Source organism: Anabrus simplex, chromosome 6 (assembly GCF_040414725.1).
Source record: "Anabrus simplex isolate iqAnaSimp1 chromosome 6, ASM4041472v1, whole genome shotgun sequence".
Taxonomy (NCBI): Eukaryota; Metazoa; Arthropoda; class Insecta; order Orthoptera; family Tettigoniidae; genus Anabrus; species Anabrus simplex.
The window spans coordinates 170788742-170804742 of NC_090270.1; the positions used below are offsets into that span (position 1 = coordinate 170788742).

Below are 16001 nucleotides of genomic sequence, written 5' to 3' on the forward strand. Positions count from 1 at the left end.
ACAGAGTCCATAATCTCGATATTAAAGAAGTGTTTTCTGACATCCCCATCTCTAAAACAATAAATATCATTAGGAGGAATTCAACAGAACATAGCGGTTTAAGTAAAATAGAGATTGAAGAATTTACCAAGCTGTTAGCATACACATTAGAGAAAAATTATTTCAGATTTACTAACAAAATTTACAAATAGGAGAAGGGGTTGGCTATAGGTTCCCTTGCATCGGGTATTCTGGCGAATATTTACATGGACTATTTAGAATCAAATGAAATAATTGAAAGATTAATCAAATGGGGGAGAGATGTGGAAGATGTTTTCATTATTATAGATGAAAAAGAAATAGGTCCGGGAGAAGTATTTAGAAAGGTGAACAAAATAGACAAAGATATCAAATTTACAATGGAGTCAGAGGAACAAGGATCGCTGAACTTATTTAGATGTAAAAATAACGAGAAATGGTTGGGAATTAGAGTATCAGGTTTTTAGAAAAGAAACGACTATTAGCACTGTTATAAGGAAAGACTCCAACCATCCAGGGCAGTAGAAAAAGGCAACATTTTATGGTATGATCAGTAGGGCCCTTAAATTCCCCTTAAAAAGATAAGCTTCCGAAAAAGAGATGAATACAATATATGAGATTGCGATTAGAAATGGATATTCAAAGAAATATGTAAACAAAATAAAGAGCAAGTTAATAAACACAGATCAACTTTGGAAAAAGAAAAGAAAGAAAGAATGGAAGAATGTAGCGGTAGTAACATTCCACAACAGACACTCGTATGGAATATAAGAAAGAAATAGTTCAGGTTGTTGACACTCTCCCCCTCCCTCCCCTACATTACGCATCCGGCAGTATAGCGACAAGTAGCAGCTCGCTTCGTAAGGTCATTGGTAGCAAGCAGAGGAGCAAGGACATGTTTGTTTGGTTCAGACTAGTGTAATAATATTTTGGTTTTGACAAATTTGGTAATCACCTAAACTGAAGTAAGTAAAAAAATGCAGTTCCGTAATCATCTGTCTTTTTCATAAAAAAGTCTCTAAAGTTGGTGTTTGGTTGTTTATTTTAAAGGAATTTGACAGTTAAAATGGCTCGCATGGTCGGACGGGATTAAGAGGAGACATTCCGATTTATATGAAAGTTCTCAGAACTACAGCTGTGAGTTTATTGACAATTATTGGAATAAATAAGATAATTGAATTACAGATTTCAAATTTAAATAAGTTTTCAGTTTTAGATGTAACTAAGGACTTATGGAAAGGAGACATTTCAAGAATAGAGCAGAAAGTATTTTTACTTTAACATATGGTAACTAAGTTAATAGGTTTTATTCATTTAAGATTGAAAATGATTCTATTTTAAACATGCATACATACATTATCATTCTAGACTGTTATGCCTTTCAGCGTTCAGTCTGCAAGCCTCTGTGAATTTACTAAAACATCGCCACAATCCTAGATTTGCAACTAGTTTTGTGGCCTCATTTAGTTCTATAGCTCTTATCTTTAAATCGTTAGAAACTGAGTCTAACCATCGTCGTCTTGGTGTATCTCTACTTCTCTTACCCTCCATAAGAGTCATTAATTTCCTAGGTAACCTATCCTCCTCCATTCGCCTTAGAGCTTCATCCATCGAGTTCATTCCTAAATTAGCCTTTATCTCCTCATTCCGAGTACCCTCCTGGCATTGTTCCCACCTGTTTGTACCAGCAATCATTCTTGCTACTTTCATGTCTGTTACTTCTAACTTATGAATAAGATATCCTGAGTCCACCCAGCTTTCGCTCCCGTAAAGCAAAGTTGGTCTGAAAACAGACCGATGTAAAGATAGTTTCGTCTGAGAGCTGATTTCCTTCTTACAGAATACTGTTGATCACAACTGCGAGCTCACTGCGTTAGCTTTACGACACCTTGATTCAATCTCACTATATTACCATCCAGGGAGAACACACACCTAAATACTTGAAATTATCGACCTGTTCCAGCTTTGTATCACCAATCTGACATTCAATTCTGTTGAATTTCTTACCTACTGACATCAATTTAGTCTTTGAAAGGCTAATTTTCATACCATACTCATTGCACCTATTTGAAGTTCCAAGATATTTGACTGCAGGCTTTCGGCACAATCTGCCATTAAGACCAAGTCGTCAGCATAGGCCAGACTACTTACTACATTTCCACCTAACTGAATCCCCTGTTAGTACTCTGAACCATGAATTCATTTTACCATCAATTCTCACTGCAGCCCAATTGTCAACATAAATGCCTTTGATTGATTTTAATAATCTTCCTTTAATTCCATAGTCCCCCAGTATAGCGAACATCTTTTCCCTTGGTACCCTGTCATATGCTTTCTCTAGATCTCTGAAATATAAACACAATTGCCTATTCCTCTCGTAGCATTTTTCAGTTACCTGGCGCATACTGAAAATCTGATCCTGACAGCCTCTCTGTGGTCTGAAACCACACTGGTTTTCATCCAACTTCCTCTCAACGACTGATCGCACCCTCCCTTCCTAGATGCCAGTGAATACTTTGCCTGGTATACTAATCAATGATATACCTCGATAGTTGTTGCAATCCTTCCGTTGCTTATAGATAGGTGCAATTACTGCTTTTGTCCAATCTGAAGGTACCTTACCAACACTCCATGCTAATTTTACCACTCTATGAAGCCATTTTATCCCTGCCTTACGACTACACTTCACCATTTCAGGTCTAATTTCATCTATTCCTGCTGCTTTATGACAATGGAGTTTATTTACCATCCTTTCCACTTCCTCAAGCGTAATTTCACCAAAATCATTTTCCTCTTCCCCATGAGCTTGGCTGTTCGCAACACCACCAGGATGATTTCCTTTTACATTGAGAAGATGTTCAAAATATTCCCTCCACCTCTCCAGTGATTCCCTGGGATATATTATGAGTTCACCTGCATTACTCAAAACACTGTTCATTTCCATTTTCCCTTCCTTCCTAAGATTCTTTATTACTGTCCAGAAAGGTTTCCCTGCTGCTTCACCTAATCTTTCCAGGTTATTACCAAAATCTTCCCACAACTTCTCTTTGGATTCAACAACTATTTGTTTTCCTCTGTTTCTTTCATCTACGTACAAATCCGTGTCTCCCTCAGCCCTTGTTTGAAGCCATTTCTGATAAGCCTTCTTTTTTACGTTTACAAGCTGCTCTCACTTTATCATTCCATCTTCCCATCTTTATGCAGTTGTTCCTAAGCATTCCCTTGCTGTTTCTACTACAGCATCCCTGTATGCCACCCATTCACTTTCTATATCCTGAACCTGCTTACTGTCTACTGTTCGAAACTTCTCACTAATCATATCCATATACTTCGGTCTAATTAGCTCGTTCTGGAGATTTTCTACCCTTATTCATTTGCAGACAGATTTCACTTTCTCTACCCTAGGCCTAGAGATACTTAGTTCACTACAGATCAGATAGTGATCTGTATCATCGAAAAATCCCTGGAAAATTCGTACATTCCTAAAAGATTTCCTGAATTTGAAGTCGGTTAAGATATAGTCTATTATGGATCTGGTACCTCTAGCCTCCCATGTGTAGCGGTGAATAGCCTTTTGCTTGAAGAATGTATTCGTAACTGCTAAACCCATACTAGCACAGAAGTCCAGCAAACGCTTCCCATTCCCATTAGCTTCCATATCTTCTCCACATTTACCAATAACCCTTTCATATCCTTCAGTTCTATTCCCAACTCTCGCATTGAAATTGCCCATTAGCACTATTCTATCCTTGCTGTTGACCCTGACCACGATGTCACTCAATGCTTCATAAAACTTGTCAACTTCATCCTCATTTGAACCCTCACATGGTGAATACACGGAGACAATTCTAGTCCTAATTCCTCCAACTGACAAATCTACCCACATCATTTGTTCATTTACGTGCCTAACAGAAACGATGTTGCGTGCAATGGTATTCCTGATAAGAGCCCTACCCCAGACTCTGCCCTTCCCTTTCTAACACCCGTCAAGTACACTTTATAATCTCCTATCTCTTCGTCATTATCTCCCCTTACCCGAATATCACTTACTCCTAGTACATCCAGATGCATCCTCTTTGCTGACTCAGCCAGTTCTTGTTTCATTCTTCCATAAGCCCCATTAATATTGATAGCTCCCTATCGAATTCCATTTCGTTCGCCAAGTTGTTTCCAAGGAGTCCCTCGCCTGTCAAATGGGAGTGGGACTCCGTTACTCCCATAGGTCCAAGGCTTGCTTAAAATGTTCTGAGCTCGGTAAATTCATGAAGCAGGATGCTACCCTATTTGCACGTAGTCCAAGTGAGGATCTCTCCTCTAACGGGTAATGGACCACTGGTGAATTGTGTAGTCCTAGCCGCCTGAGCATAAGGAGGGCCATGACTCAGAATATGTCCGAGATGCCCACTTCCATTCCATAGCAGATTCTATCCCGACACTCAGGACCACTTGCTAGGCCACTCAGCCGTTGCCCATGGTTCATGAACTAGGACGTGACTACAGTAACCCACACAACATAATAAGTAAGTTTAGACACACAGAAATATTTTATTTTTTTAGGTGTGAATAAGGACTCAATTTTCAAGAGCAGAGCAGATTTTAAATTTTAACATATAGTGACCAATTTAATAGGTTTTATTCATTTTATGATTTGAAATTATTCTATTTTAAAGTTTTCACTAAATTATATAGTAAGTAAGTGAACAGTTTAGACACAAAGGAATATCATAACAGTTTCAAGATTTTTGTTTAATTTGTTCTGTTGATGACTGTATTTGTACAAATGTAGCAAGTCCTAGGAATTAGTTTGATGTTTTGGCACCGCTGAAGAAGAGAGTAGTAGCTCTCGAAACGTACGGTAGAGAATTATAATAAAATGTAAGGTGGAAAAGTGTTTTATAGAAATTGAATATAAGTCAACACGGACAAGATTGAACCAACATGGTTAATATAATCAAAGACAGGCTCCTCTGTTCTGTATAACTTTTTTTTTTTCTATTTGCTTTACGTCGCATTGACACAGGTAGGTCTTACGGTGACGATTGGACAGGAAAGGTCTAGGAGTGGGAAGGAAGCAACTGTGGCCTTAATTAAGATACAGCCTCAGCATTTGCCTGGTGTGAAAATGGGAAACCATGGAAAACCATCTTCAGGGCTGCCGACAGTGGGGTTCGAACCCACTATCTCCCAAATACTGGATACTGGCAGCACTTAAGCGACTGCAGCTGTCAAGCTCGGTGTATAATTTTTACAAGGAGAGTTTATTTAAGTACCATTGTTAATAATGTGTGCCATTGTTGAAGGTGGCTACTTCATTGTCAGTGTAACAGAATGTCGATAGTATCCCATGTTAAGTGCGAGTGCAGAATTAATTAAATTGTGATATAAAATGTACCACCTTACCCTGATATTCATAATGGTCCATAGCTTTTGCTGATGAAAATTTTGCATTTTCTTGATGTTGCGGTGGTAGTGGATCCAGGTTTCACATTCATATAGTAATGCTGAAACAACAGCTTTATACATGTCAGCATGGTGCTTATCCTCAGATCATTATTCAGGAATACCTATGGGGAAGATGTTCAAAAGCTACATGGCCTTCCCTGAAGTACATTGTATTGAAAGGATATTTCCAAAACGGAATTGTTCTTCTTGTTCTAAAGATGATTTGAGATGGTAATATTAAGATCTTGACAGGTTGTTCCTGGGGCAGGTTGTGCAGGTACATTAGTTTTCCAAGTGTTTGTTGTCAGACCAAACTGTTTCCATGCATTCTTGAAGTAGTCGACTGATAATTGCAGCTTCATAGGTTAATGAACTGGAGAAGTATTGTCATTTGCATACTTTAATTCTGTTACCTGGGTAAGGTTGGTTGGTTAGTTGGTTTGTTGGTTGTTTTGAATGGAGTCTGGCTCAATTTAAAAGTCCTCCATCAAAGTGATATCTGATTTCCACACCTATGATGTTAGCTGATGCCTGGCAGAGCATGGCTGTAAGTCACAGGGCAAAAATGTTATGTAAAATGACACATCCTTGTGTAAGCCCATTAATAATATTGGGAATTCTTCTGATACATTGTTTGATATAGGGCCTGTCCAACCATACCATCATGTGAAGTGTTCAGACTAGTCATACAAATTTTTCAGGGCAGCCAAAACCCCTTAAATCATCCATAGGTTGTCTAGAACACTACAAGTTCTAGAAGACTAAACGTAGAGGTTTTTATTGCTTTCTACACTTCTCTTGCTGTTAGACTTTGGATGTATCCTCTCTTGGACAGTTTGGAGTTGATTCAGCAGGATTCCAGCAAACATTTCCAGGTATAGTGAGCAAGAAACTACCACGATAATTACCACAGATTCTTCAGTCACCGTTTTTGAAGTTATTGACGAGTGGAATTTTTCATGTTAGCAGGTTATGGATTTTCCATATTAAGAAGATCAGGGAAAAGTTAGGTTTCCACCTAGGATGAGTTCTGGAGGTGTGTTATCTGGTCTGAAAAAGTTTCTTACTTTGAAGTGCTTTGCTCTAATTATGAAAAGTTGGTTGAGTTACCATTCAAGGTTTTGGAGGATATTGCAAGACATTTTAAAGAAAAGTCGTGAGCAGCACTAGATCTATGGTTTAACACATTAGAGACTCTGCTCGTAGAAACTACGGGCGTGCTATTTCTGTGCTGCTGACACAGCTCTGAGAATCTACGGGCACGTTTTCACTATAGCTAAAAAAAAATAGTAGGTGTCATTTCAGTGAGCTGTGACTTCACTAGGATACTGTTGAATAAGCATAAAATGTAGTAGTTATGAGCATAAGTTGGGAGCTCTTCTTTCAAGGCATTGATAATACAGCCACGTTCGTACATAACCTGGGGTGCATCATCGTTGACTCCCAGTTATGAAATGGGTGGGTAAGTATGTACGGTACATGCGGACAGGAAGGATGTGTGTTCGAGAGGCAGTAATTCGATGCAACCCCGTCATCAACGAACAGTGGAAAAGCAAATTCCTGGTTGTAAACAAGGATACCAGTGCCAATTGGCCAATTAGGTTAGAATCTGTATTACTGTGTTTCAGAGATGTGTCCACAATATTAGATTTTGAAATATTAACCGAACTGGCATCCATAGCTGCGTCAGATTTATTTTTTGTTTGTAAAACTTACCTTCATAAATTGTGTGCGTGCATATGAAAAGGGACCACATGTCGGATATTGAGATACAGGTACTGTCATGTTCCATTATATGAAACTAATATCATGTAATTGAACTGAATGCCTCCGAAAGAAATGAAGGCCTTAAATTAGCATGTAATGTTGCAACATTAGATTTCATAACTTTTCAGTAGAGCTGTTTAAAAATTAGCTTACTTTGTGACATAAATAACTACTAAGCTTTTTGGAAGTTATGCTGGCCTTTACATTTTCATGTTCAAGGATATTTTGATAGGATTTTTTGAATGAAAATTACCAACAGATATTATTTATGGTCTAATTTTTTTGTGGAGATCTAGCTATTGATGCTAAGTCTCTAAGGTTTTATGACTTGCAGAAAGTCACTGAAGACAACTAATTGCAACACTACTGCACTTCACAAAAATGATCACATACTTAATGATCGTTAATCACAGCCACCATAAGACAGAAATATCAGTTATTCATGCTGAAGCCTGCGTTTTGTGTATATTGTATGCCCTTTCATCGTCCGGTCCCGATGTCCTGTCTATCCACAGTAGCTGCAGGTGGGTCGAGACATGTTCTTTGGGAAGAAATTTCTCGGAGTTGGTGGTTTTCTCTTCTGAGCCATACTTGTTTTATATGCGTTACACGTTTTGAAGAAGATGATGGTGTAATTATTGGCAGAGGAAGAGAAACAGAAGCTGATTCCGCAAGATTTTCACTTGAAGTGGTTGGTGGTGGCATTGTTGGAGCATGTTAAGATGTTACACCAGGACATAGTATCTTTCTTATCTTCTGATACGAAGGGTCTAATTTTTTCATGGAGATACATCTGTCTGTCGATGCTAAGTCCTTGGGGTTTGATGACTTGCGGTAGGTCACTGAGGCCCGGTTTCTTCAACGAATGTTAAGTGTTAACTCTGCTGTTAAGGAGACTTAACACATAATTTAACAAAATGGTCGTCTCATCAAGGATTGTTAACTCTAACAAATTGTTAATACTTGTGTTAAATTAACCTGGCAGCAGCCCTCTGTTAAACCTCTTAACAACTGCTAAAATTTCAAAATGGAGGCATGTAGAAGACGTAAGTTTGAAGTGTTACTGCTGTATGAAGACTATTTATAAACTGAAGAAGGCAAAGGACGACCCATACTAAGAAATAACTACTTTCTAGAGTTGTCAGAAGATATATTTCTAATTACCAAAGCTATAATGAACAAATACTAGACGATATTGAAAATAAGTTAGTTTCCAACTGTGAGGACAAATATCATGAGGCAGGATCCGCTTCGGACCACATGAAGGTGATAGAACACTAAAATGCGTACACATTTTACTCAAACTTGTCAGGTCTGCAACCTAATAATTTCCGAAAAATTTATGAATCTCCCGATTCTAATGCAACACGTATAGCCTATTCTTAGAGTTGCAATCGCGACTAGTGAACCAGTGGCTGAGTGGTCATCGTACTTGTCTCCGAACAGCGAAGACTTGAGTTCGAGTCCCGCCATAGACATACTTTTATATATATATTAAATCATTGTTTCAGGGAATGTGAAGGTAAAATGCAAATAAAATGAATAATCAAATTGCAGTGGAACTTTTTCTACCCCAAATTTATATATATATAGAAAGAGATCCAGCAGTAAATGTGAGAATGTTTAGGCCTATATTAATTTCAGGTAGAAAATAAACTGTACTGCAATTTTTATTTTGACGTCCCTCAAATATTAATTTAATCTTCTTCTTCATCATCCGTGTTTCCTCCAGGGTCGGTTTTCCCTCGGTCTCAGCGAGGGATACCACCTCTGCCGCCTTAAGGGCAGTGTCCTGGAGCTTCAGACTCTGGGTCGGGGGTACAACTGGGGAGGATGACCAGTACCTCATCCAGGCGGCCTCACCTGCTATGCTGAACAGGGGCCTTGCTGGGGGATGGGAAGAATGGAAGGGATAGACAAGGATGAGGGAAGGAAGCGGCCGTAGCCTTAAGTTAGGAGGAGAAGTGGGAAACCACGGAAAACCACTTCCAGGATGGCTAAGGTGGGAATCCAACCCACCTCTAATCAGTTGACCTCCCGAGGCCGAGTGGACCCTGTTCCAGCCCTCGTACTTCTTTTCAAATTTCTTGCCAGAGCCGGGATCACACTAACCACTACACCACAGAGGCGGACATATTAATTTATTTTGTTCAAAAATCATAGCTGCGACGAGACTCGAATTCACGTCTACGAGGTTTGCAGACAAGTATGGTGACCACTTGGCCACCACTCTGTTCCGCTGTGATGTAATTCCCAAGTATATAGGCCTTGCATTGGAATCGGGGATTCATAAATTTTTCAGAAGTTATTAGGTTGTGGACCTGACAAGTTTAAGTAAAATTTGTTCGCCTTTTAGTGTTCTACCACCTCCACTTTGTCCGAAGCAGATTCTGTGTAATGACATCTAATCTCTTTTTTTTTTTTTTTTTCGAAAACGAAAGCATGTTGACTTAAACCCTTTTACATGAGTTACCGTTGAGTGTCTCCCCGCAGGTACATTGAAGCTCGGTGAAATCGGTTGACCCCAAGGTCTGGCCTCCACTTGTTAGATATTATGCTTGAGACCCTTTTCATGTAATTGTAGGCGACTATGTTCGCGAGTGCAGGATAAAGTGTATAGAATCCTTCAAAGAATTCCTGCTGCCACTGCAGCATTAGCAAGGCATTACATTATTTTCCCCGCAATAAAATAATGCCAGAAAACCATGCAAAACACATCAATTATCACATTTTCCCGGTGATAAGATTATAAGAATAGGCTATATCGGATGTTGTGATATAACAGTCCGTTGTTTCATTTTTTAAGCACATTCGGATAATTTTTAATTAAAATTAAATGAAATAAAAACTCGCATTCATCATAACGCTTTTATTCCCCTTTCTTAACATGTTTACGTCTTACCGGTCTCCACTAACCATAACCTATAATAATCTCAACCCTGTATCTGTGTGACAAAATACTACTTCAACACACCACTCGGAGCGCGTTATGCAAAGAAACAAAAGACTCTCACTGTCAAACACGTTCAGAAATCTCACTGAAATGTGTTAATTTGTATTTAACAATTGTTTCGTAACAAATGTTGGAAATGTGTTCATGAAACAGGGCACTTTGTTTAAAAGTGTTAAATTAATAACAATTGTTAGTTACCATTTGTTATGCAAAATTTAACATACAGTTGAAGAAACGGGGCTTGAAGTCAGGCGGTGGATCTTATGGAAGGATGGTATAGGGTACTTAGTCTAAAACTATGGATTTCTTTCTCAACACTATACCAGGTTGTTCTTTCATATACACAATGTGATGTATCTGGGTTATTTGTGTAATATTTTTCATTCCAGCACAGAACTTGTTTTGCCAGTCATAAGTAGGACTTGTTACATTTCCGGATTCTGTGCCAACAGCGACAGGAACAATACAGCTAGAAACGTGACAACTTTTAAGAGCAGTGTTAATTACATCTTCAATAACTTCACTTCCATTTTTTTTTTTTTGGGGGAATGCTCTCTTGAAACAACCAAAATACAAATTAGGTTGAAATTTTGTGTCCCACTGGCAGAAATGAAATTTTGCAACTGCTGTTCTTTCCTGCCATAACTCTCCACATGAAGTATCCCATTAAGATGTTGTTTTCATAATGCCCAACACAGTTATTAGCATGGAATTCTAAATGCTCCTCACCTAATGAAAAATTTTCCAAGAAGGTATGTACAAGGGATAAGGCAGTATTTACTTCTTTACCCACAATACAAGCTTCTGGAATAATGTACAAAACAATTTTGTTAAGTGGTTTACACGCTACACCAAAGAGACCCACTTTGTAGCCTGTAAGAAAGAAAATGGGTCCAGCTTGTTGTTGATCGTAAGGTAAGTGCACCTATTGGGCAAAATCAAAACTATAATGCATTATGCCTTTATATGTGTTACAGCTGTGTGGCCCAAGAGACAAAGGAGTTCCCAGTTTCTAATCCCTTGTCTACAAATATGTGTGGTGTTTTATAAACAGTCCGCTCTGCTTGGACGTGATTAAGATGTTGTACAGTCTTCTCCAGGATGTTTATGAAACCTATTACCGTTAAAAGTGCCCAGCTAGGGTTTATTTATTGTAAGATAAGATATCTGAGTCATCTTATGTTCGCGCATCTACAAGCGCATGTGGATCCTCCCTTACGATGTGAAAAGGGGTCAGTTTTCTTAGTATTGAATAAAACTTTTTTTTAGCAGTGATTATCAGAGGGCTTTTACATTCACACATTGAGTAGATGACTGTCTGAGCAATACTTAGGTATCAAAAATGAAAATTCAACATTTTACTCCTTCAGTGGTTTTCTACAATTATTTTGTGAACTGTTGACCAAGAAGTGGTTCCTTTTCTTATGCATGCACACAATTTATATTTGAAAATTGCTGATCTATTATGATAATTAAAACTCACTTTTGTGTAGAAGAAAGTGTGATCTTTCTAAATATTCCAAAAGTTGTTATAATTATGGCTTACCCTAGCATTGAAAAAATGCAATAACCATTTAAAAATCCTGCGATTTCTGTGTGTGTGTGTGTGTTTATTTTTTTTTTTAAGACATTCAGATATGGCCATCTCCAATGTGTTAATAGTGAGGTCAAGTATCCTTTGCAGTACCTAGAGATGGTGTTGCTGTTAGTAAGATTTCACAGTTACGGAAAAGGAACGAATGGATCCATACACCTGTTATAACTCTACTTAAAAATGTCATAAGTGCCTGGCAACTGACAAGTTTATAGTTCTATTGTTTTTTGTTGCAACCAGTTGCTCTTATTCTACCACCTTTTCCCACACCTCTGAGGTTGTGAGTGCGACCAGAGCCCTCATGTAGATTTGGTCCTGTTTTTGGTCTGGATGCCCTTTCTGACACCAATGTGGAAGGATGAAATCAATAATCCATGTTTCATTGGTGGCTGTTATTGTAGTTTGTTTGAATATTAAGAGGAAAGTGTTGAGACAAACGCAAACACCCATTCTCTAAGCCAGAAGAATTAATCCAGACACGATTAAAATCCCTGATCTGCCAGCTATCGAACCTGGGTTCCACTGAATGGAAAGAATCAACACTGACCTTTCAGCCAAGGAGCCAGACCAGTTGTTCTTAATTTACCTGATTTGTCTGATATTTCTGCTTGAATTATAGAGGGGATGGATCTTGGCAAGGGTTAACTTGGCCTCCTGTTTAGTACTAATAAGGCTGAAGTTTTTCTCATTGTTGTCAGTGAATTTGTCATGTTGCTTCTTTTTCCTTCACCATTTTCTTTGCTGTTTCTGTAATGGTATTTTGAAGTGTGGCCTATTCTAGTTTTGGCTATTTTTTGACTGTATTATGGATCAGCTGGTCTAGAATAATTATTTGGAAATGTGTGGCAATGGCTTCATTATGAAGCTTAGAGAACATCACAGTCATTTTCCTTCCTCCTGGAAGAGTTTGTAAAATGAGTACGTGGCTTTGTAAGATGGTATCCTGAGATGGCTAACAAGAAATTTGTCAGTACAGCAGTCATTAATGTTTCTTGCAGTCCTTGTGATCAGGGCATATTGCCGAGTGATGACATGATCAGTCAGGTGCCAATGTTTGGAGCTTGGATGCATGGTTGTGGTTTGGTATCAGTTTGGCAGGTGGAACTGTGTATTTGTTATAAAGAGCTCGTGCTCAGCACACAAACCAAGAAATAAGAGTTCACTATTCATGATGCACCCCCACAACTGGATGTCTTTCTCCACCTTGATATCGAAGTTGCAAAGTAGAAAGAGTTTATCTGTGGTGAGGATTGTGTTTAGGTGGTAGAACTGGTTCTTAGAATCTGTCTTTTACTGCTGGGGCATGTGAGGAGATTAGCTGCTGTCATCCATCAGAGAGAGGTATTCGTAGACGCACGAGTCTTTCATTGACTGCATTAGGAGTGAGTCGATACTAATTCATCAGTTTAGTTGTCACCGCTGATATTCTCCATCCTCCTTCCTGTTCCAATAGATGTGTATCCTGTACATCTGACTTCTTCCTTCATTTGATAACCTGGATTCACTTCGTGCAGCAACATCAGTATTCAATTGAACAAGCTTGTGGATAATAACTCTTCTTTCTCACCTATTATTGTTGTCCTTGAGGTCCAGTAATGTTCTGATATTCCATGTTGCATCAGAATCTTTGAGTTCTCTCCATATTTTTGACCATGTATTGTGTTGCCCCTCTGAGTGCAGTTTCCCTGTCAGGTTTAGATTTGACTCAGATCACATTTTCTTGGATGTGCATTGGTGATCCAGAATTGGCCTGCCCAGACACAGATGTAGATCTGGATACCTGAGTAGTCACAGGATCTCTGGAAGGCAACCTTCACATTTGCACGAAGGTGCAGGTCTAGACTAAAGGCTCCCAGTTGCACCCATAACCAGCTTCTATAATCCTCATCCCATCATCGTTAGACTTTTAAAAGTAATGGCAGGAGCAAATACCATAAGTATGTTTTGGTTAAGGTGAAACACAATTTGCTAGAAACTGACCTTCGCACTATGTTTTTGGAACCTTACATTGCAGCACAGGTAGTGTGAAACTGAGGTTTACAGCTACATTACGCTTAATCTAATTTTATGAAGGTGCACTTCCCGCAAACTATATTGGTGCTATATGCATTATGCAATCTTTTCAGGTGACTATTATGAACACATCACAGACGTTGTCCTTTGTTTACTTTTTATCATTGTTTTCAATTTCCGTGGCCATTTGTTTAGTGTGGGTTTGATATACACAGTTTAATGCTTTTGGTGTAAAGAGGTTCATGTGTAAATAAAATGTATTTTCAACCATTCTGAAAGGAATTTCTGCTTTGTAGGAAGAAAAATGCGAAGTGCTTCTCAAGGTGAAGAGAATCTCTCCCCACTGAATCATGCTGTTGACAACCCACATCAAACTCGTTCACGTCCTGTTGTTAGTCGTTTTCTATCCAATTCAGTTACCAATGGTTGGAGTAAAAGTGTCAATGGGCTACAGACTGCACAAACCAAAGAGAACTGTTTATTTATGAAACCTGAAGACAATCAGACTCCACATCAGGAACTTGCAGAAGAGAATTTGAGATATCATTCTCCATGTACAGGTATGTGCCAGAAAATAGTTTTATGAACATTTAAGAAGTATCGGGATTGGTAGGGGGTAGAAGTGACTCGTGGTGGTACAGTAGAAGTCCGTTAAAGCGAGAATTCATAACAGAGAAAAATATATTCACTATAGCGGATTGTCACGTCAGATTCTTCGTAAAATTCAGGAAGAGCCTCAGATACATTCAAATCGGTACGTAACTGCAATCAGCTTATTCAAAACTTGCGTTTTTGCAGATTTCCATACTACGGCTTACTCATTATTTTTCTAATTCCGAGAGCACGTTGTCTGTGTTCAGTTTCCTTCTAAAAAATTGGAGTAATATCACTCCAGCAGCTTCTGTGGCAAATGTTTCAGGTTTCGTATTCAGACGTTACCTAACCTAACTTAACCTTATATGTATCATTCAAACATATTTCAAGCGCCGGTAGAGTAATGATAACCTTTTCGCTATAAATTTACATGGGAATATCCTGTCCAAAATGTAACCAGACGCGTGAAAATAGTGAAACCTAGTCAGTTAATGTATTTCTCATTAAAACGTTTTCTCACTTAGCCTGTCGTAAATTCAAAGTCGTCATTCATGTCATATTAAATCTGTTTTACCTCTTGCTGCATCATAAATTTTCACGGTTACTGCTTAGTAGGATCACATTTTTCCCATCCCTGAAAAATGTTCTTTGCCATCCCATGTAATGTGATTTCCAACACAGAGAGCCCTCACCACAAGATGCAGGCTGGGGAAAGTTGCACAAAAACAGGAAACACCTTGAATTCCTGATCTTTTATAGAGTAAAGTAACACCTTTGGGAAGCAAGCTGTTGGCATCTGGAAAGTTCAGTTTTGCTCTTCTGTTTTCATTGATTTTGCTGAATAACCCAGTAAGTCTGTTGGTGCTTATATTTCACATTCCATTCAGTAGTTAGAAATTTGTTTTGTATTAAATGATAAAGTGAAAGGTAGCAAATATTTGTTGTGTGGTAGACTACCTACAGATTAGGAATATATTTGTGTGAAGTTGATTAGCATGCTGCATATTTGTCTTCTGATAGCCTAATTATGGATACTGAAAAAGTCGTGAAATCGCTCACAGATAAAGAAAAAATCCAGAAGTGGACAGGCATCTGCATCTTTCAGCGGTGGCACGTATGTTTAAACTTGCACTTACGAGTTTTGACTCGCTCGATCGAAGTGTTGTTTCATTCAAAATTACAGTCAGTCATTCTCTCACACTTGGCCGAGTTTAACCTCCAAATAATTTATTGTCAAAGAGTGTGACCAGAAACAATGTTTAATAACCTACTGGTCCGAAACATAAGGCTTGAGCTGACGTTTGTGTGACATATCCTTCTAGAAGTCTGGCCAGGCGACATATATAAGGAAGCGGTCTTCATGGTGGAGTGGAGTTAAGTTGGAGTTGTTTTCATGAGCATGTGTTGAGTTTAGGCTGACATGGTAATGTAAGCAGTCAGCAGTCAACTGTTTCAAGGTTGCAGTCTCCATGTGCTTCGTGATACGCAGTCGTTACAGATGGTGGTTTGTTGATGTGTGTGTTTTGCTTGTGATGGCAGTTGATTAGGTTATGTGTAGTTGATGTGTAAATAATTGTAAATAAAAACCAGTGTACACAAGTTGACAGCGTTTTGTGTGCG

The 16001-nt window shown here is 38.6% G+C and overlaps 1 protein-coding gene across 6 annotated transcripts in view; it reads left to right on the forward strand.

Moving 5' to 3' along the window:
- Positions 1-16001, forward strand: part of Marf1 (meiosis regulator and mRNA stability factor 1-like protein) — an 818555-nt gene that overhangs the window by 244914 nt on the left and 557640 nt on the right. For all 6 annotated transcript variants that reach the window (XM_067150043.2, XM_067150047.2, XM_067150048.2 and 3 more), the window contains exon 8: positions 14084-14347. In XM_067150043.2, coding sequence (XP_067006144.2) covers positions 14084-14347 — 264 coding nt within the window. The remainder of the gene's footprint in view (positions 1-14083; positions 14348-16001) is intronic.